This window comes from Furipterus horrens, unplaced genomic scaffold (assembly GCF_987537825.1).
Source record: "Furipterus horrens unplaced genomic scaffold, mFurHor1.1.pri manual_scaffold_10, whole genome shotgun sequence".
Classification (NCBI taxonomy): domain Eukaryota; kingdom Metazoa; phylum Chordata; class Mammalia; order Chiroptera; family Furipteridae; genus Furipterus; species Furipterus horrens.
Window position 1 is genome coordinate 94,613,764 of NW_028327180.1, and position 20,693 is coordinate 94,634,456.

Below are 20,693 nucleotides of genomic sequence, written 5' to 3' on the forward strand. Positions count from 1 at the left end.
GGCATTTTAAGAAGGCTATTCTGGCTTGTGAAAGATGAATTGCAGAAGAAAAGAAGACCTCTTAAAATGGCTATTTTCAATCGCTGTGTCGTGACAGTTGGGAGAAGGGTCACAGCTAACAAGGTACTAATAGTAAAGTATTGGTTTGCCAAAGACTAGCTGCTTTATCCATTAGAACAGACTCAAAGCCATTCCTAAAATAATGTCACTCTCCTGCACTTAAATTCCAAGTGCTGTCTCGTGGGTGGGAAGGCAGTGGTGTTACGCTCCGGTTCAGTCTTTGGCAGGACCCGAGGGACATCCCCAGAGGAGTGGGCACCTCATTTCATTACTCTTCATGTATTTGGGGACAGAAAAGAAAAGCATGGAGAAGTGCTACATTAAAGGATTATTGCAATAGTCCAGGCAAACGTGCCCCCAATTGAGAAGGTATTGGGAGTCTAGAAATGAAACAATAGCTTTAAGAGTCTTGGGGGAGTGGTATTTGATAGTTATTGATAATTGAATGAGAGCAAAAGGAAAGAAGGCAGCCCTGAATGACTCAATGTTTGTATACTTAACATAGGTGAGGGAACTGGGAGAAACGGCTTGCTTTGAAGGTGACAAAATATTGTCTATCTGGGCTGAAATCAAAATCTGGTGGGAAGATTTCATAATAATGGAAGTTGACATTTATAAAACACTTGCTGTGTGCTAAGAAAGGAATTCCCAATAGCACAGGCATTATTTTTACCTACTGGCAGCTCCCACCGCGCCCCATGAGAAAGGTAATGTTGTTACATCCATTTTAAGATGAAACAGCCACAGAGAGGCAAAGTAACTAGGCCAAGGTCACACAGCAAGCTAGCGGTGGAGCTAGGATTCAATCCCAGGCAGCGTGGTTCCCAAAACAGAGTGCTTGACCCCTACGTGCGCCACAGTATTGGCCTACAAACGTAAAGCTCTCCCCCAGAGAAATGAGTCTTGGAAAAGTCGTATTCTAGTAAGAAATATTAATGTCATTTGGGCCACTATTGGCATTCCCGTAGAACCAGATAGCTCCCCTATTGGATATCTTAAAAATAAATCATATATATCAACCTGTAAATGATGCCCACCCAGGATGCTTACCTCCTCACGAAGGAAGTGATAAAAATAAGCAACAACTCTGATAGCCATTTATAGCTTCTTTAACATCTTCTTGTCGACGTGGTCGCCTTTTATCTTGCCCTGATGATGTTTTGCTGACCTTGGTCAATGAGCCCCAGGCCCCTCCCCCACTTCCATCGCACTGCCATAGTTGTATTCTTGAAACAGAGCCTCTGTTTTTATTGGCAGAACATTTTCAATCTACTGACTCCCTTGTATAGAGTTCATTTTAACTATAGAACCTGTATCACTAACGTCGTTTAGAGGAGGCTGTTTCCAATAGAAGCTGAGAAATGTTGTCGAGAATTCCAGATTTCCCAGGGGCACCTCTTCCCTAGCTCCTCTGGAGCGTCTGCAGCCTCTTTCCCTCGGCCTCTGAGCACTCTCTGTTCCATTCCGGTTTCTTTTCAGTCCTTGTGTGTTCTCCATTCTCTGCTCTGCCTTCATGATAAGCAGGGTTTCATCTTGATCGCACTGCGGGGAGGGAGGGGAGATGCTACCTCTTTATTTGGGTCCAAGCTAAAAACATACCCTCCTTTTGCCAAATCACACAAATTATGACACATTGAGTTGAACAAGAATAAGCAAGCTCTCTTTGGATACAGCAGTGTGACCAGGGTGGAGGGGGAAATTCTTATTCCCGGACCGCTTCTCATCCTGTATCTGGCGGCTCACATAGGAACTCCAGAATACCAGATGCCCAGGGTCCACGGTATATTGTTGAGACATGCCATGTCTGAAATGAAATAAGTGGGTGGTATGTTTTGTTTTTTGTTTATTTTCAAAATAATGTCTATTATCAGTAGGACACGTGGATTTACCTTCAGTTATCAAAATCGCTTCATTCTGGAAAAAGTGGTCAATGAAAAGCCGGGGTGTCTCCCCTTCCCACTTGCTTACTCCTGCGTTGGCTCAGGTTACCAGGGAAAGCCCACAGTTATTGTCACCAGTCTCTTAACTTATACCAGACACTTAACCTTGAGATCAGCAATTTACATCCTTATAAAAGACGTCACCGAGGAAATTTAACGGTCACACCCTAGCCCCCACGAGGCAGGAGGCGAGCAGAAACGGAACAGAGCTGGTGAAACACCATTGGAAACCATCTGAATTAAGAACTCATTTCTTTTCGACTCTGTTTTAAATATGGAACCGACTATAAAATGGGAAGGCAGAAGGATGCAGAAAAGTCTGCAGAAATAGAGACTCAAAAACTCCGTTCCCGGGCTCCAGAAAGCAAGCCTGTGGTCCCATTTGGAGGGAAACCAGGGAGAATGTAGGTCTGCGCGTCCCTAGCAGCCTCTGCTCCAGCATCGTCCCTGCAAACACCTTGCCCTCCCTTTTATTTTGCCTTTGTTAGTAAAACTAATGGAGAGAACGCAGCACTCAAACTTTAACCGGGAAACACGGGGTTTGCAAGTGCTAATATTTTGGCGTAGGCTCTTTCTTTTTAAGTCCCTTCTTGAGGCAAAGCACTTGTTTCTTCTTTTGTTTACCCATGGCAGTTTGTCAGCAGTTATGATAAGTAGAGTTCCATCTGCCAGTTAAACGACGTCACAAATTGCTGTCGAAATTAGCAGCTTTCATTTTTGCCTACATAAATAAATACGCAGAATAAATTGCCCTTAAACACATCCCCGAAAAAAAAAAAAAAATCACAGGTACACCGCACAGTTCGATGCCAATCAGACAAAACCGGGGACACGCTGTGATTATCTCCGTTTTCAAACCTGGAAGATGCACGAACGTGTCTCTAAATGAGCGAGGCAGGGAGGGGACCAGGCTGGCCGAATGAAAACAGACGCTGCCAGACACTCGCTGCTCGGTGGCTTTATTCTGAGAAGCCTTTGCCTGAAACCCGCTCTGTCTTTTGCCTTTTGCCAGTGTTCATTCTCTCTCTCTCTCTCTCTCTCTCTCTCTCTCTCTCTCTCTCTCTCTCTCTCTCTCTCTCTCTCTCTCTCTCTCTCTGTCTCTGTTTCTCTCTCGTCTCTCTCTCGTCTCTGTCTCTGTCTCTGTCTCTCTCTGTCTCTCTCTCTCTCTCTCTCTCTCGTCTCTGTCTCTCTCCCCCCCCCTCCCTCTTTCCCTCTCTCCCTGTCGTTCCCTCGCTCATTGTTCTCTCTCTCCTCCTGCTTTTTAATGCACACACATTGTGACATTCCATTGACTCTCCCCTCTTCTCTGTTCTTACACTCAAGCCTGGCGGTGCTTTCGCCAGGCAGCGGCAGCCTCTCCTGCGAGTTTGAGTCATGTGTGCAGCTCAGTTTGATCGAGCGTTCCTTTTCTGCCTTTTCACTCTTACAAAAGATTAAAAGGTGGCGTCACATTGCTCCCCTGTTCCTTCCAGCAGGAGGGACTTAAAAGGGACAACAAAAACTAATCACTTTCAGTAAGCATTTTCTTGCAGGGGAAAAGAGAGAGAGGAAAAAAAAAAAAGGAATAAGGGAAGAAAAAAAAAAAAAAAAGCGGGGGGTGGGGGTGGATTTAGTGGTGTAATTTGAGACCGGTGGTGAGGATTGGGGCGAGCTAGAGATGCTGCACGCTGCTAACAAGGGAAGGAAGCCTTCAGCTGAGACAGGTAAGAGCGCCCATCGAAGGGTTTGACCGAGTGGCTTAGTTAAATCTCTGTTTTCGCCCGTTTTGTAATTGAGAAAGGCATCCGCAGCAGAAGCCGATTTTTCAGTCGGCTTCCTTTTGTTTAACATAGGAAAGTACCTGTATTAATTTTGACGAATTAGAGCATGCAGCAAATTCAATTGAGAATAGATTTGTATAGTAAATGCATTTATACTGAATGATTTCACCTCCGTTTTATTTAAGGAGAGGGAAGAGAAAGATGCTTTTGATCAGACGAGCACTTTGCATTACATTAAATTCTAAACAGCTAACGGGGAAAATAAAATAATCCAATTGATCCTGTTTTTTGAACTCTGGGACTTTAAACCCTGGGAGAGAGCTGGCATTTGAAATTTTTCTTCCAACCCAACTTTGATGCATTGTAATAATTTTTCACTGGAGGTTTAAGCAAGGGTAGAGTTTATTTAAGTCTAGCTGCTGGGGTGTGTTTGGTTTGGATCTTCTGGGTGAAGTACTGCTTCTATCTCCTTAACCTGTGTCGAGTTGATGTTGTAGAGATGGGGATTTAAGTGTTGACCCAAATGAAAGATCAAGTTAAAACCTCAGGTGAGGGCATGTTTCAGAAAAGGACCCAGGAAATAATTAGAAATAGCTAAATGATGACCGTTTGAAATGGGAGTTAACTCTGGAGGTGCTGTTTTATGAGCTTTTTTTGGATTTTAAGTGGTTCAGGGATGAAGGGGAATAATTATCAATCTCAGGTCGGAACTTTGCATTAGGACCCTAAATACAGAATACGAATACCGGTGGACTTGCACTGTAGGTGGCTTTTAGGAAGCTGTCCCTTTTATGCGCTATGAATGAGAGTCGTGGGTTATATTTGATGGCATTTCTCCTTTAAAGAGCATTGGGATGAAGCTTAAAAGGCTCACATCTATTTTAACGTTGAACAAACACCACATGCAATATACTGTCGTCTCCCGGCATCCTTTTGTGGCTGCTGCTGTTCTTTAAAGTTTTGATAGATTTGTTTTTAGCCTGAGTCTTTGCTGATTTTGTGTTCATTTCCTCTGCTGCTAAAATTTATTGCTGGCATGAATGAACTGAGATTTGAGAATTCAAAAAAAATAAAAATCTAATTAGCCAGAGGTTTTATTTAAGGGTAACAGAAATCCAAATTTTATCCATATTTTTATCAAGGATGCCCCCTGAAATGTTTGAGTTCATTTTTAGATGATTATTTTGGAGATGTGGAAAGCTGAACACTAAAAGTACACAATTCCGTGAAAAGATTGCTTCTCCGGAATGAGATACAAAAAGGTATCTTTAATGCCTCCACAAGGTTAGGTCCCAGGAAGAATTGCTGTCCTTTGGATTGTTGAGCTCAGCAACCATAAAGAAGAGGATGCTTTATATATGTATCTGGAGATAAGATTTGTCTTTCCCCGAGTTTCCAAACAGGACTTGCTCCTTCATACCATCCTCCGGCACGCCTCGTGTTAACTAGCCAGACCATTCCTCTAAGGGCATGTTGTAGGTGCAGCCCATGAATCCAATTTTATAATGCCATTTAGGAGCTGCTGAATTTGGGGGGAGTGGAGACCAAACAGAATATGGGTCTCATCATGTATCATCGAGAGAGACTCTCCAGTGGAAGTTCTGTGGGGACACTTAATTTTTCCATCCTGGGTAAAAAAGCAGAGGAAGATGTGGACAGGGACAGGGAACTGCTGTAGACTGTGGTGACCATGCTGCTGATCGCCTAGTGAGTCTTAAAAATCCCAGCACACAGTTTTCTTTTTATCAACTTATGAAACTTGGCAGAATCTTGAAGTAGCAATTCTCCAATTCAACCCGTGTTTTCACACAGCTTTCTTGCATAAAATCTTTTATTTGACTCTCGTCATGCAAAACCACTGAGTGTTCTTATGTTGCCGCCGATAATGATAATGATTTCTTAAATCAGTGGCCAGTGTTGAGAAGATGGGCCAGGAGAAATAGGTTAACTGCATCCTGGATGCGTTTTGCTTATGAAAGCGACTTCTTCAAGGTGAGGAGATGATAAATTTGAAATTGTAGTTTGGCTATTTGTTTCACTGAATCACTGGCCTCCTACAGATGTCACTAGAACTAAAGTAGGCAGAAATCATTCAGCTGACAGCTGGATGGTCGTTCCACATGCACTTTTTAAGCTGATGGTATCCCAAACTATCCACACTCAAACTATCAGATTCAGATAAATAGCATTTTTCTGACTTTTCCAGTAGATGTTGCTGGAGAGCAAAGAAAAGATTATTTTTACAGGAAATAAAGAAAGACAGTAGACTTATACAAGCCAATGAGAAAGATCCTTCTCCCTAAACTATGCTGGTAACATTGTGCATAATTTGCTAATTAATGAATTGTATTGAATCATTACCTTTTATGATGTTCTATACAAGAAAGCTATAAACTTGAGGGAGATTTCTTAAATTACGAAATTGTTCTCTTTAGTCCCTATATAAAATGTCTGTTTGCTGTTTTCCATTTACAAAAAAAAAAAAAAAAAAAAAATTCAAGTTAACTGCACATTGCTATTGAGAACATTTCATCCCTGAATGCTAAAACCCTTTAACATGCAAATATGATGTCAGAGGAAGAATTGAAATAGAATACCCTGAGAAGAGTAATGATCAAACGCATTATAAAAATATGCACCAGTTGCCAACACGTAATGAAATATTAAGAAATTAAAAGCATGCAACCTCTAAAGTAATAGAATTTCATTGCTCTGAGACTGTTTTCCCACTGAATATTAAGTGCTTAATAGGTCTATCCGTAAAAAAACAATCAAAACCCTACATGGTTTGTCAGTAAAGTTCTTTCATTATATGATTTTGAAAAATTAGCCCAATAGGATTTTCCTCAGACTAGAAATGTAATTAACATTGGGTATTAAGAGCCAGGTTTCCAAAGCAAAAGCCACCAAGCTTGATGGAGAAAAGAGGAATTCAGAGCTAGAAGCCGAGGGGACCACGCTGAAACTACCCTGCTGGTAATCACTCTGATAAAATGACAAAGACGTCCCAGAGGAGCCCAGGATTCTGGTACCCGGGCACAAACTGATGCAATTTCAGGCAACCAATGACCTCTATCTATGGGAGTATTTATTTTTGGAAATGATCCGTTAACCAGCTTCAGTTATGAAAGAGAAGGGTATATATATATTTTTCCAATGCAAAGAGGCCCTGGGTGTGACAGAGGCACCTACAGACGGCATAAGGGTACAACCTAGAGCCTTCAGGTTTTGCCATGAACGGTCCAAGCTCTTTCTGATGGATTTTTCTTTTGCACGGAAGCTCTTCTTTGTCACTTTTTGTTCGTGAGGTGTGAAGTGCTCCATGGGATGTTTTGATTTAACACCCATTCATTTTTCTGGCCAAAGGGGAAAAAAAAAAACACTTATATTTAGAAAGCATGAGCGCTAGCTACTCCTGTTTTGTAATTAGCACTAGAAATCCACGGGGCAGGGGGAGGGGTTGTTTTGTTTGTTTTTTTTGCTTTGATTCAAATATATTTTTTATGCTTGACCCATAGTGGCGATTTTTTTTTTTTTTCTTTTCGCCTTGAAGTTAGAAAAGCTTTATAATTTGGGGAGAGATTCTGGGTCCTTTTTCTGGTTTGTTTGCTGGGGCTCTCTTTTTCATTGTAACTGTCAAGCACTCACTATACCCAAAAGACTCTGAGTTAAGGGGTACAAACACCACCCCTAACAGCGACAACGACAAAGAAGTCTGCCTCTCACTGAGACCCTTAGGAAGACTGAAGATATGACCCCAGCCCAGAAAATTGCCTAGGAGGTTAAAATATGCCAGGCCCCAAACCCATTCCTAGGAGAGCTTAAGAGGGAAGGTCACTGCAGGTCAAGGGGATCCCGAGGGTGGCAGCCTTTGAATTGGGAGTTAAATGTGAAAACATGATTTAATCCTGATGAGCAAAATCAGAGGAATCCTGGGGAGGTTATACACCAAGGATGATGGGAGGCCTTGAATGTCAGGTCAAGATATTTAACAGTCAGTGGAAGGCTGCGCTCTTGCAGCTTCTAGAGGGGTTCCCTTGGTATGGGAATGGGGAAGGAGTAGAGTAGCGGATCTTTATTATGCCCAAGAGATGCTGAAATGCCTGTGTAGGGGCTATCTGCTCTCTTATTAAATTGTGGCCTTAAGGAGCTAGTGTTGTTAATGGAACATTGCGTTTCCTTTTAGGGATGTTGTTAAAAACGAACAGGGAGAACCCCTAGCGTAGAGGCTGGGAGCCAGTGGATAATCCATTGCACTAGCCTACACATTCACGGGTGGAAAGGTTGAGAAACACTGTAGAGGGAAGGGAGCGCGACTGCAAGAAACACCTTCCTATTATAATTATTGCCATTTCTTGTATGTGCTGTAGATGTCATGGCCTCATTAGGCAAGGATTTTGTGTATATGCATTTGTTTTCATGAGAAACACCTTCACCATTCATCAGAGGCAAGACTTGTAGTTCAGAAGATGTGGTAATCCTTTCCACTATTTGGGTATAATCACTGAGGGTTACAGTCATCTCCCGTTTTCTGACGTTGATTGGGGTAGATTTGTATGATCTTTAAGGGTTTTCATGTCTCTGAAAAGGTATGTACTTTATTTATTAGAATTAGTTGCCTCCCTGAACTGCCTGTGTGTTCGTTACTTTCAAAAACCTTGACTAACTTACCTTGAACTCGCAGGCGCCTGGTGTATTTGATGGATGAGCTCAGCTGCGGAGACTTCCCTAACTATATAATGGGAGTTTATGTTAACATATACAGTATTTTCTTGCATCCAGTAGGCTTCATAGAGAGAAGGAGCAAACATATTAGCACAATTAAGGAAGCGGAGTGACACTCTCTTCCTCAGAATCTGACTTAACCAGCCTATTCATGCGGAGGGCTACCAAGAGCACCTGGAAGCCAGGCTATAAATGAGTGTCTTGCCTTCTCCTCCAACCACTTTAATCTAATTTTCCATTTACCTTTTCCAAGCTTTTCATCTTCCCACCACTTTAATACCATCAGAGATGGGGGGCTGCCCATGACATTCACACTTGACATTATCAAACACAAAAGGCATCACTCACACACTTGACTGCATCACAATGCAAGGGAAAAAAATAGATCCCAAAGGCATAGAAATTATTGTTTCATACCTTGAATGTAGGTGGATATTTTTTTTTTCCTGTTTCCCCCCGCCTGCCTTATTTGACTGATTCGCATCTGTGTGTCTGCAGCAGGTTCTGAAAACCCTGGAAAAATCAGCACTCGCAAATCCATAATGTACACGTCCTTATGTTCACTGGAGGTATGTGTATAAATACAATGGAAATTTACAACTCTATTCTTATTGGTTATTTGCTAAGTGCCAACCGCATATTGGTGCAGCACCCATGTTGAGCCTTGCCCTGGAGCTGTCTTTGCACCCCTGACTCCAGTTCTTATGTCTTATGTCTTATGTCAGACAGCTATGGCCAAACCTTTTCCTGATTCATACTTCTGTGGTCATTGCAGGGACTCCATTGGTGCCGGGTAGACCAGAAGTCTATTCAATTCATAGCAGTCCTACCAGTCCTGTGTTTGTTTACCCATAAAGTGTGTGTGTGTGCGTGTTATTGTTGTTGTTGAGATGCAAGATTCTTAAAGTTAGTAAAAATCTATGTGTACCTTTCTTTGCTTACTATTCGGAACAATTGTCTTCTGTTCAAAGACAATTTACCTGCCATATGTAAGACAACATTTGTGAGCTGAACAAATAGTGTTATCAGGTTGCGGTGAATTGCTTCAGTAGTATTACATCATGCATCAAGGCCACGTGTGCTGTAAAGCTCGGTAAAACAGCCAGCTACAGGCTATCCTACAGGTTTAATATACTTCTACAGCATTGTACTTGGGAAGGATTTCAGTAATTGGAGACAATCTAGCAAGAAGAACTTCTTAAGCCATTGGAGGCTGAAATACAAGTTTTTGAGAAATGTGACTTTACAGGCTCGAAACTGAATGGATTACAAATTTCTCTTAAGTGGGCAGAGTCATAATTGCATATATAGTACAGTCCTGATTATGTAGGGTTTGAAATTCCAGCATGGGGATTATCCAGATTTCTTCTCTGATGCCCTGTCTTCTGTCTAACTACCTGACATGATTCGTTTCCCTAATCACTGGCACCTCTGCTAATGGTAGGGAAGGATGTATTTGAACAGTGAACTATCCAAACCAGTGAACTATCATCCTTTAGAAGAGCTAATTATGTGAAAAGTCTGTGTGACTAGTTTGTTGAAATTGTTCACTAAAATTAACTGACTGAATTTCATTTTGGGGTATGGGGGTGTCTTTCTACTTACAAATGATGTTTTATTGTAGCTGTTTTTATGCCAAAATTTTACCCATATATTTAAGAGGCAAAAAGTAAATCAACCAGTGTGAATAATGCTGATTAATTGGTTTCATTGTTCTACATCATATTGTCTCTCTCTTCTACACCCAGACCAACTACCCTTTTGAATTAACCGGTTGGAGAGTGAGCCTAATTGGAATTTTATAAGGCCACTTGGGTCAAGCCATTGTACCTTGTGCAGGTAGTCAGGTTTCTGATTGGCATATTTCCCTAGCATTGAGTACAAAAGTGGATTCTTGGTGCCCAAACCCCACTTAGTTAATCTCCGATGCCAGTACTAACCCATTCTCATCACCAACCAACTCCTGTCAAACCTTGAAAAATTATTTGTATGTAGAACTTGACCCCCTAGAGGTCTTCAGAGTCCCAGAGGACTTTAAAGACTTTAAAGCCTCTTAGATACCAGAATTTGGGTGAGATGGTGGAAGGATTTTGTACACGATATTTCTGTTTCATGTACTATGTTACTGTTTAAGTTCTCATTTAAAACATGGATTGAAAGCTGTTGGTCATCATACGACATCATCAGCTCATGTCAACGCTAAAAAACCTCAACACATTTCTTTCTAATAAGCTCTGTTTTACTCTAGTGAGTAAGTGTGGGATCATGTGGCTGGCTTTGCAGGGAGGCAGTGATCACAGAATAGGCCGAGGCATTCCCAGTCACCTTTGAATTTTGCAGAACAGGGAAGGCACTGAATTCCATCTAATAGACATCGGGTCAGAAGCATGACTTGATTTCCTCTCTTTTTCCTATACATCAGTTGTGGCTTGGACACTTTCCAGATCTTGTGGTTACATCTGCCACTTTGTAACAATGTCTTATCAAACAATGCACTGTCCCCTTATACTGTCCTGTGTGACAAACATGTCTATAAACAACCGGTTGTGCTTTGAGGTGCCTAATCGGACTTTACAAAATGTGCCTGTTTCTAAATCTATTATGTAATATAAGTGATAAAATACATACTATGTAATATAGTTGACAAAAATATACTAAAAGACAGAAAAACATTATCACTCTTTTGATACCAAAATATTCGTTCATCACTGGATTAAAATGGAGTTCATTAGAAAGACATTTACTTGAAGGTTTTAAGTATTGAGATGTAGTTGAGGACATAGTAATGACCAATAGTTTTAAATCTATATTTTAAATGAGAATATAAACAGTAAGATAGAACACAAAACTAAAAATAGAACACCTTGGCAACTATTAGAAAAATCACTGACAAATCTAGTCATGAGTTCTGTGTATGTAGAAAGCACCTCTTTGCAGTTATATGTGTGTGGACGTTTATATGCACATATGCATACACACACACATACACATATGTGGTTACTATAAATATTTATGTATATTTCTGCCTATACCTCTGTATATAAATTAATATCTGTACCCATGTCTACATCTAGAGGGGGGAAAGAGAGAGAATGGTAGAGTCTTAGTAAGATACAGTGTGGCTATGTTCCTGGGAAATCATCGGCAGCCGTCCGTCTCGAGAGACGATGGTGTAGCTTCTTAAGAGTCTATCTGCACCGCCGAGAATGGCTGTGCAGTCCGACTCGGGAGTGACATGGTAGTATCTGTCTCCTCCCGTGTTGAATCGACATCTTGCGATGACGCTGAAGCTACAGAGCCTGGGCAGGGTAATATGGAGGGTCTGCTGTTGCCCATGCAGCAGACCCCCCCTCTCTTCGCAGCTGAAGGATCCAAGGGAAAGACGGAGTCAATACAGCTTGGGTTCAGGTGCGCCGCAGGAGTTGCCGGTGTTGACTACAACGTCAAACCGCCTTAGGGACTCCGGCTCCGGATTTTCTGTCGGGGTTTACTCCCTTAGCCTTTCCCCTGAAGAGGTATGCCGCAAGGCAGCGGAGGTTTTTTGGAGTCAGAGTTTTCCTTCTCTGATGTACCCTGACTGGAAGATCGAACCAGCGACACTTAGCTCGCAGGCTGACGCTCAATCCACTGAGCTAAACCAGCCAGGGCAGTCCTGGGAAATACTGTGTTTTTTTCCTGATGACATTGCTTTCCCACAACCTGACATTCAGTGTCCTAGGTACTAGGCATGCAAAGATACACTATACATAATTCTTAATGAGTTCATGAGCTAATCCTGCATTAGAAATTATTTTAATGTTGAATATGTTATTCATGGATATATTTAACAATCGAAATCACTGAGAGAAATAATGGTGAGGAGTAGAAAGCCATCTGAGCCCTTACTAGGTACCTCTACACTGGGCATGCTTTACTTGTTTGGGAGGAGGATTGAAAAAGAAATAGATCAACTACGGTTTGGGGAGGAAAGATCATCCTATAAAGTGATGTAGTCTCAACCAAAGCTAAATCTGGCTTTATGGGAAAGCCAGGCCAGTGTGTCTGAATTCTCTGTTACCCCTGATGGCTGGTAAGTCAGAAGCCAGAGACAGAATCAGTTTGATATTTTCTAGAGTTTTATACACATGAGAACACAGGGTGGATGCTATCTGCATGATGAATATTAGAAGTGTGCACATAAGGTATTCTTTGAAAATGTATATAAACAATTTGTTCTTATTTTTCTAAAATGAAATGGGCTTATATAGTTAAGATTTTTTTCTCAATCTGTATGTTTCATGTGCTTACAAGCACACATTGTCGGTGATTTATATACATGCACATATAGTCTCTAGAGGTCAGTAGAATATAAGAAATGGGCATTCACATTGAGATGGGACTTAAGGATTCTGGAGACCATTTTTCAAGTGGCAACATGAAGATAGTCAACTTGCGACATTAGGAACTAAAATTATTCATCAGTGTTAACAACAAAAGTCATGTCATTCTTGTTCCTGGAATGAATCTAATCTATTTGTCTTAAGCAAATTTCAGATGAATGAACATTTGCGTGGCAAGAACCTTGACAGAAACCCAAGCTGTAATTACTTTATTATGGTTTATTATAAGACTGTGATTTCCAGAACCTTTGCTGAAGATATTTCTAATGTTACTAGAGCAAAACAATAAATTGTTATTAAACACCTGACTATTACATCCAAAACACTGTTTCTATTTTAGCTGCCAATTTGGTCTTCCCAACTCTTAGAAATAAATAATCTCATGAGTTATATGTTGCAGTTCTATCTGTTCTTATGAACTAAGTGTCTGATGTTGGGAACTACATTAGGAAATTGTGATTTATTTTATATATAAAGCTAGAATTGTTGACAGTTTAGCAAATTGCCTTACGGTTGAGCATGTTTATCAAGTTTTTCTCTAGAAAAGTCAGGTACAAAAAGTGCAGAAAGTGATAGCATGTGTTTATGAACTATTTGATCACAGAATGGTTGGTGCCTTTTGCACACCACCCCTTGGAGGAGAAAGCAGGGGAGCAGGACTTCAGGTTCCATCTGAGGCTGAGAAGGAATGATTGTCACTTCATGTGAGGTTGCGTGCCGTGGCTTGGAAGTTAAAATGTCTTGCACATGTTAATGTCACTCACACTTGGAACCAATCTATCCGTAACCTGTTCCCATATTTGTCTTATCAGACCATAGTGGGTTGCATTTTAGCTCAGTTTCCTCCATGATAAATCCTAATCCAGGGGTTGCAAACACAAATGCCTAGGGGATTAGTCATGAATAAGACACTAGGAGGTGAGGTGGGTAATGAAGAAGGCAGTCGTCGTCGGCAGCCGTCCGTCTCGAGAGACGATGGTGTAGCTTCTTAAGAGTCCATCTGCACCGCCGAGAATGGCTGTGCAGTCCGACTCGGGAGTGACACGGTATCTGTCTCCTCCCGTGTTGAATCGACATCTTGTGATGACGCTGGAGTGTCCTCTCCAGTGAAGCTGAAGCTACAGAGCCTGGGCAGGGTGATATGGAGGGTCTGCTGTTGCCCATGCAGCAGACCCCCCCTCTCTTCGCAGCTGAGGGATCCAAGGGAAAGACGGAGTCAATACAGCTTGGCTTCAGGTGCGCCGCAGGAGTTGCCGGTGTTGACTACAACGTCAAACCGCCTTAGGGACTCCGGCTCCGGATTTTCTGTCGGGGTTTACTCCCTTAGCCTTTCCCCTGAAGAGGTATGCCGCAAGGCAGCGGAGGTTTTTTGGAGTCAGAGTTTTCCTTCTCTGATGTGCCCTGACTGGAAGATCGAACCAGCGACACTTAGCTCGCAGGCCGACGCTCAATCCACTGAGCCAAACCAGCCAGGGTTGAAGAAGGCAGTACCATTTTAAAAACACACACACACACACACACACACACACACACACAATCTTTGTACCAACCAACCCACAAAACACCTCCTAAGCATGTTTAGAGATTGAGAACATGGAATATTTAAAAAAAAAAAAAAAAAAAACACTTTAGGCTTAAAGTGGCTTCAGTCATCACCAAGAGATACCCAATAGATATTTAATAAATATTGATGGAGCACTTCTGATGAACAATCTACTTACTTTGCTGCCAAATGATTAAATGAGGAAGATCCAATATATTTCCTGTCCTCAGAGAGTTTATGGTGTGAGTGGAGACCTGTGTATTATCTCCCTGCATCCATGCCCCCCACCACTGTCTCAAGTTTCTTCATTCTGCGTTCCACCCCTACATAATCCCTTCCAGTTCTTGCAACTTTGATAACTGTGTCTTTGAAAATGCTCATTCCTTTTTTTTTTTTTAATCCTCACCTGATGATATGCTTATTGAATTTTGAGAGAGAGGGTGAGAGAGAGAAACATCCATGTGAGAGAAATGTGGATCAGTTGCCTCCCGTACATGCCTTGATCAAGAATTGAACCCGCAACATTTTAGTGTACAGGACACCACTCCAACCAACTGAACCACCCAGCCACCATGTGGTCTAGCTTGTTCATTGCTGTATCATGATGCCTACTAACATATCTGGCAGCATAAAATGTATTTAACCAGTTCGGTAACTCTTGAAAGAACGTTGAAATACATAAATAATCCCAGTGTGTTGATAAATTTAAAAGGATATATCACATCTCCAAGAAACTGGGAAGGGTTAAAATCTTGTGTGGAATCAAGTCTTACTTAAGACGGTTCAAAGTAGCTGAGGGGTTACCTTTCTCTACTCCTTCTTATCCTTTATCAACCTTGAAATAGACCCAGGTCCCTAAGCAGCAGAACAGAACCAACCTCTTAGTTAAAAGGGATTGTACAATTTTGGGTTGTGGCTTTCTCCTCTGTCTCTGATCATGTTATTCATTATGGATGGTAGACTTGTTTTCTTAGTGGAGGCCTGAAAGGGGCATCTCCTTGTCTTCTCGGTAGTGGTTGGCCTCCAGATGAGCAGCCTTGGCTCTGAGGACTGCTTACCAAGACCATGGGTTCTGAACATTGCTACCATGAATGTAAATTGAGTGGTTACACAATAAGGGGCATTTTGCTAGGAGCTGGAGATCCAGAAATGATGATGCAGAAAAATATATATTGACTTACTTTTAGTTGGGTCAAGGGGACCAAGACCATTTTACATGAGAATCTTCTCCCCCAGCCCCCCAAATCATTCTTTTCTGCCATCTTTTCTAGCTTTTCTCCTTAAATGTTTCAATAAAGGTCTTTGAGGTCTCTGATCTGATACGATGGAGCTAGCCCCAGTTGCTTGTAGTTGAAAGACCCTAATGGGTGCCAGTCTTTGTTGTAACACGCTGAGACTTACGTTTGCATTTCTAACACCAGATTGCTGAGATTGCTGCCCCGTCCTTCTCTACAGATGAACACGTTAGATGACTGAGTAGCTTCCGGGACAGACAGTGGGCAGAGCACCATTCCCTTCTGTTTCTTTTCAGTTGGCTCTTTTGGTGCAGCCATACTCTCAAAGCAGAGAATTATTCTCAGAGTACCCTGAGATATGGTGCAGAAGGGGTTTGCAATTAAGGAGGGGACAACTTTAATCTTTTATGATTTTGATTCAGCGGCATTGCAGGTCTTACTACCTTTCAATTTGCCAAAGTGTGATGAGTTTGGTGAGACATATCAGGAATACAGCAGAGAGAACATTTGGATATGGTATCTTCCTCTTATGATGGCTTTAAATGACCTTCTTCATTTATCATTTAATCCTGCGCTACTGTCATTTATTTCTGTGGCTGTCAAATGGAGGGAATAAATATTTTAGGGGGGGCTAAAAAATTGAATTTATTTATTAAAAAATCTGTATTTATTCTTATATGTTTAAACTTCAGTCACCTTCAAAGTACTCTCCATGTGATGCAATACACCTATCGAGATTTTTTCCACTGCTCAACACAGTTTTTGAACTTATCACACAAAAACATAAACAACCTTATAGCCGTTCCAGAAGTTCTTTAGGTCGCAGTTTAATACATGTGTTAATCAAATTCACAGCAGAAAGAAAGAAGGAACTCCTCCCTTTAGTGACAGTGGGGTGGAACTGGAGAACATTATGCTAAGTGAAACAAGCCAGTCAGTGAGAGACAGATAACATTTGATCTCACCTACGACAGGAATCTAATGAACACAATAAACTAACAAACAAGAGGAAACATGGATCAGACTGAAAGTGACCAGAGGGGAGGGAGGAGGGGGATAATGGGGGACAGAAGGGAAAGGGACTAGACCAAGACCATGTATGAATGACCCACGGACATGGTCAACAGTGTGGGGATTGACCGTGGGGCTGGGGCATGGGATCGATGGAGGAGGGCAATGGGGGGGGGGGGGTAACTGTAATAGCATAACAGTAGAAAAATGATTAAAAATAATAAAATTAGTTCAAGTTATACTAATAAACATTAAAAGGCTGGTCAGTTTGCTCTTCTCCTGACAATATGCATATTAAATGATTTGAGTTCACAACCGTCATTTCTACCTGTTCTGATTTTTTTACGTGTGTCCTTTGCCCCATTTTATGATTCCGTGAGGCTGCTGTGAGGGTGTCCACTTCTGCCTCCCTCCACTATGCTCCTCCAAAGGGCGCCCCATCTCATCCCCTATACGCCTTTTATAGGAACTCTGAATACCTCAGTTCATATTTCTTCTTGACTAAGAAGATACTTCTATAAAAAAGGAATTCTTTGAAGAAATGGGATGTACTTGCCGTGAGAGACTAGATTCCATCTGCAAAAAAATTATAACCCCCTCCTAAGCAGCACAGTATCCCTCATTTCCAGAGTGTTCTGAACTGAGAAAAGAGAATCAATATCAGAGTAAAAAAATGTATTCCAATCTGGTGAGATGATTTTACTTCAAAAAATATACACAGTTATAAAAAAAATAGACCTTTGACTTTCAAGTTGGGTTTATTTTGCTATTTGGAAAGTGCTTGTGGATTTGTTAATGTGGAATTGGTAACTGTTGATCTCTGCCGGGACGGGGGGGGCAGGGTGTAGCATCTTCAGTCTGAGCTTATTACAGCGTAAAATATGGATTGCTTTTACCCTAATGGCCTCTGAATCCTATTACCATCCCATTAGAGAGTGTGGGATTTTGGTAATTCTGTTGTTGTTTCCAGTGGGCAGCGAATATAATGGGGAAGGGCAGGGGTTAATGCAATTCATCTCTTTTAATACTTGTAACGCTGAGCCCCTTATCACTCTCTCTGGTTTCGCTGAGGTCCCCCCCTTCTTTCTGTTATCTTTATGACCCAATATATGTGTCTATGCCTTTCCTAACCCGAACAGTTTGGAGAGGGCAGTCATTTGGTGCTTCTTAGGTTTAAATAGAATTTTAGCGACGAGCTTTTCATAAAATGAAGATAAACAAATAAGGTGGTGTGTCCGCTTGTTGTGAAACGGGCTGCAACTCAGAGAGATTTTCTGTGATGGTCATCGTGCCAAGAATGGTATTGAAATAGCTCTTCAATCAACATCATTTATAAGGCCTTTGGACGGAGCAGCATGAGAAAAGCGGGCCAGATCAATGCCCGCTAGTGTTCTGGGTATAATGTTTCCATGTGCTCATGGAGACAGCTGGGTCCTGGGCCTGGTAGTGCTAGAGAGAGGCGCTGGGAAAGATTTCCAAGTGATAGGAATTAGCTTTCTTTACAGAGAAGTTTCTGAGCAATAGTTAATTCCCTACATATCAGGCATCCTCGGTAGATGTTACATGTCTGATTATGTAGCCCTGGTTTTCTTCATGAAATTTGTTTTTAGCTAATACAGCTTTTCTTCAGGATAAATACGAACATCAGATGACTTCTCAGTATGTCAAAACAAATTAGTTTCCCACAGCGCCACAGTGGAAGGTGTAACTATTTTCCCTTTTTCTATGTCAGAAAGCATTACCGGGACTGGGAAATTCCCACTTTTGCCCCTTAGCCCAAGAGCCTGGCAGTGTGCAGAAGCCTGGTTTAGCATGCAGACATGGTCACCCGGAGCCACGGCTCTGCTCCATTAATGAGAGGCACACGCCGAGATCCAAAGAAGCACATACGCTCAGAAAAAGGCAGAGGATGGCAGGAGGTGGTCAATCTGTTGAAAGTGAGTGATATTCCCAAGGCTTATTGTTCACCTTCTCTGAGAATTAAGTTTCCATATGTTTCATCATAAATGGGATAACCGCGCAACATAATTGCAACATGAAAATGCATGCTGGATGACATAGTGGAAAACTGGTGTTTAGGGGGACATTTCTTCTTGTCTTTATGTTCTATCTCGATTGTCCACCTGCTATCAGCTAATAGTCTTAAGCCTGGTGGTAGTGTTTAGTTAGATACGGTGTCTTGGTATAAAACGGTTTGCCTATTTGCCTGGAATGTTCATGCATTGAGTTTCTCCTTAATTTGAGATATCACTTATCTTATTTCTAAACAGATTGTGATCATGTTCTTTCTTTCCATCAGTTGGGTGTGTTTGAGTGAAATTCATTTTTAGGAGATCATTGTGTAGCTACAGATACAATTAGTTTTCATCCCAGTGAATTGATATGAATAAGCATTGTTGTGGGTTGCCTTTTTAAACTACTTTTTCTCCACAATCACTCAGGGAGCTCAAACAAACAGAAGAATTAAATACGATTAAATAAACATTTAATGAAAAATTAATTCAAAAATTAAACAGGCACCTACTGATATCATAGTTGCTCTTTTATATATATATGCGTGTGTGCGTGTGTGTGTGTGTATATATATATATTATATATATGTTTTGCTGAGAATTACTGAACTTACAGAGTAGACATAGAACTGATGTAGAATTTCTTTCTGTTTTGTAAAGGGCACTGCAGGTTATGGTGCCTGGGTATTCAACAGGTAGAGGGTGGACTTCTGATTTTCATTTGTGTTTCAGTCCCGTTTAATTCATCTTGTCTCTTTGTTCCTGAAACTCGCTTTCAGTTCTGCCAAGAAACATAAAAATCAGACGACACTAATGCTTCTCCCAATGAGACAATGATGTATCACCTTTACTTTCATTATAAAGCCACAAGTTTGTCATTTGTATCTCTCTTTGTGTTCCTTTAATGCACAATATATACATTATTTAATGTTTGTTGAATATCAGCAAATCAGCAATGAAATTCAACTCTTTATTTTTTATTTTTATTTTTTAATTTTATTTTTGGTTATTCAGTTACAGTTGTCCCACTTTTCCCCCATTGCTCCCCCCTCCCAGCCCATCACTTCTCCCACAATCATATCCCTCCCCGTGGTCCATGTCCATGAGTCATTCATACATGTTCCTTGACTAGACCCTTCCCTTACTTATCGAAATTTGACTCTTTAAAGACATAGGTAAATGAAAACACAGAATCAGAATTCAAAAATAAATGTGCAGTGCTGCATGGAAGGCACAGGAACCTGAATGCCATATTTTATACCATTTTCCATTCTTCTCTTGCTTTCTTGAAAGTGTAATCTCTGGTTAAGCTTAGGGTAGCAATAGAAATCAACAGACTTTATTTAAACATACATTTTCTAATTATAAAAGTAGTATGATCTTTACAGGAAATCTGGAAAAATTCAGAAAACAATTAAACATATCACCCATGAGTTCACCCAGATCTGCTTGTTTATCTCTTTTACACAAATAAATATTTCAAAAATTAGGATGTTCTTATATTCATTTATCATTTCGCTGTTGAAATTCTCTCATGCATTAAATAACACTCAAATATGTCATATTAATGTTCTACCAAAGTCTGTGCCTTAAAATATGTATCATGACTTTTAAAAAGTAACTATTCTTAATTGTATAATTATAAAACTCTAACTATATCTTATTACAAAATAATTTGGAAAAATATACAAGTAAAAGTAAAACCATTTTGAAATGCCACTTTATAAAAAGAGAAATACTGCTAATAGTTTAGTGTCATTTTTAGCACTTTACCTATATAATAACAAATAACAGTGTTTTTTAACTTATATTTTATTTCTTTTGAAGTTAAACACTTGACCTCTTGATCTGTTTACTTTCCACTAAATGTTCTGCTTTATTATATTTTTTTCTGAAACAATATAAGAGTTTTTTCTTTATAAGTATCCTTAATGTTTTTAAGATATTGCACACCAATGGTGGTCATATTCATTGTTAATATTTTACCCCAGTATTTTTATTTTGTTGTCTTCACATGAAGATATTTAA

The 20,693-nt window shown here is 40.7% G+C and overlaps 1 protein-coding gene across 1 annotated transcript in view; it reads left to right on the top strand.

The window, feature by feature from the left end:
* The first annotated feature begins 3,626 nt into the window (after positions 1 to 3,626).
* The window catches only part of LOC150000980 (teneurin-2), a 612,383-nt gene continuing 595,316 nt past the window's right edge, over positions 3,627 to 20,693 (top strand). Inside the window, exon 1 of the mRNA XM_090288551.1 lies at positions 3,627 to 3,703. Coding sequence (XP_090144677.1) covers positions 3,658 to 3,703 — 46 coding nt within the window. The 5' untranslated portion in view covers positions 3,627 to 3,657. The remainder of the gene's footprint in view (positions 3,704 to 20,693) is intronic.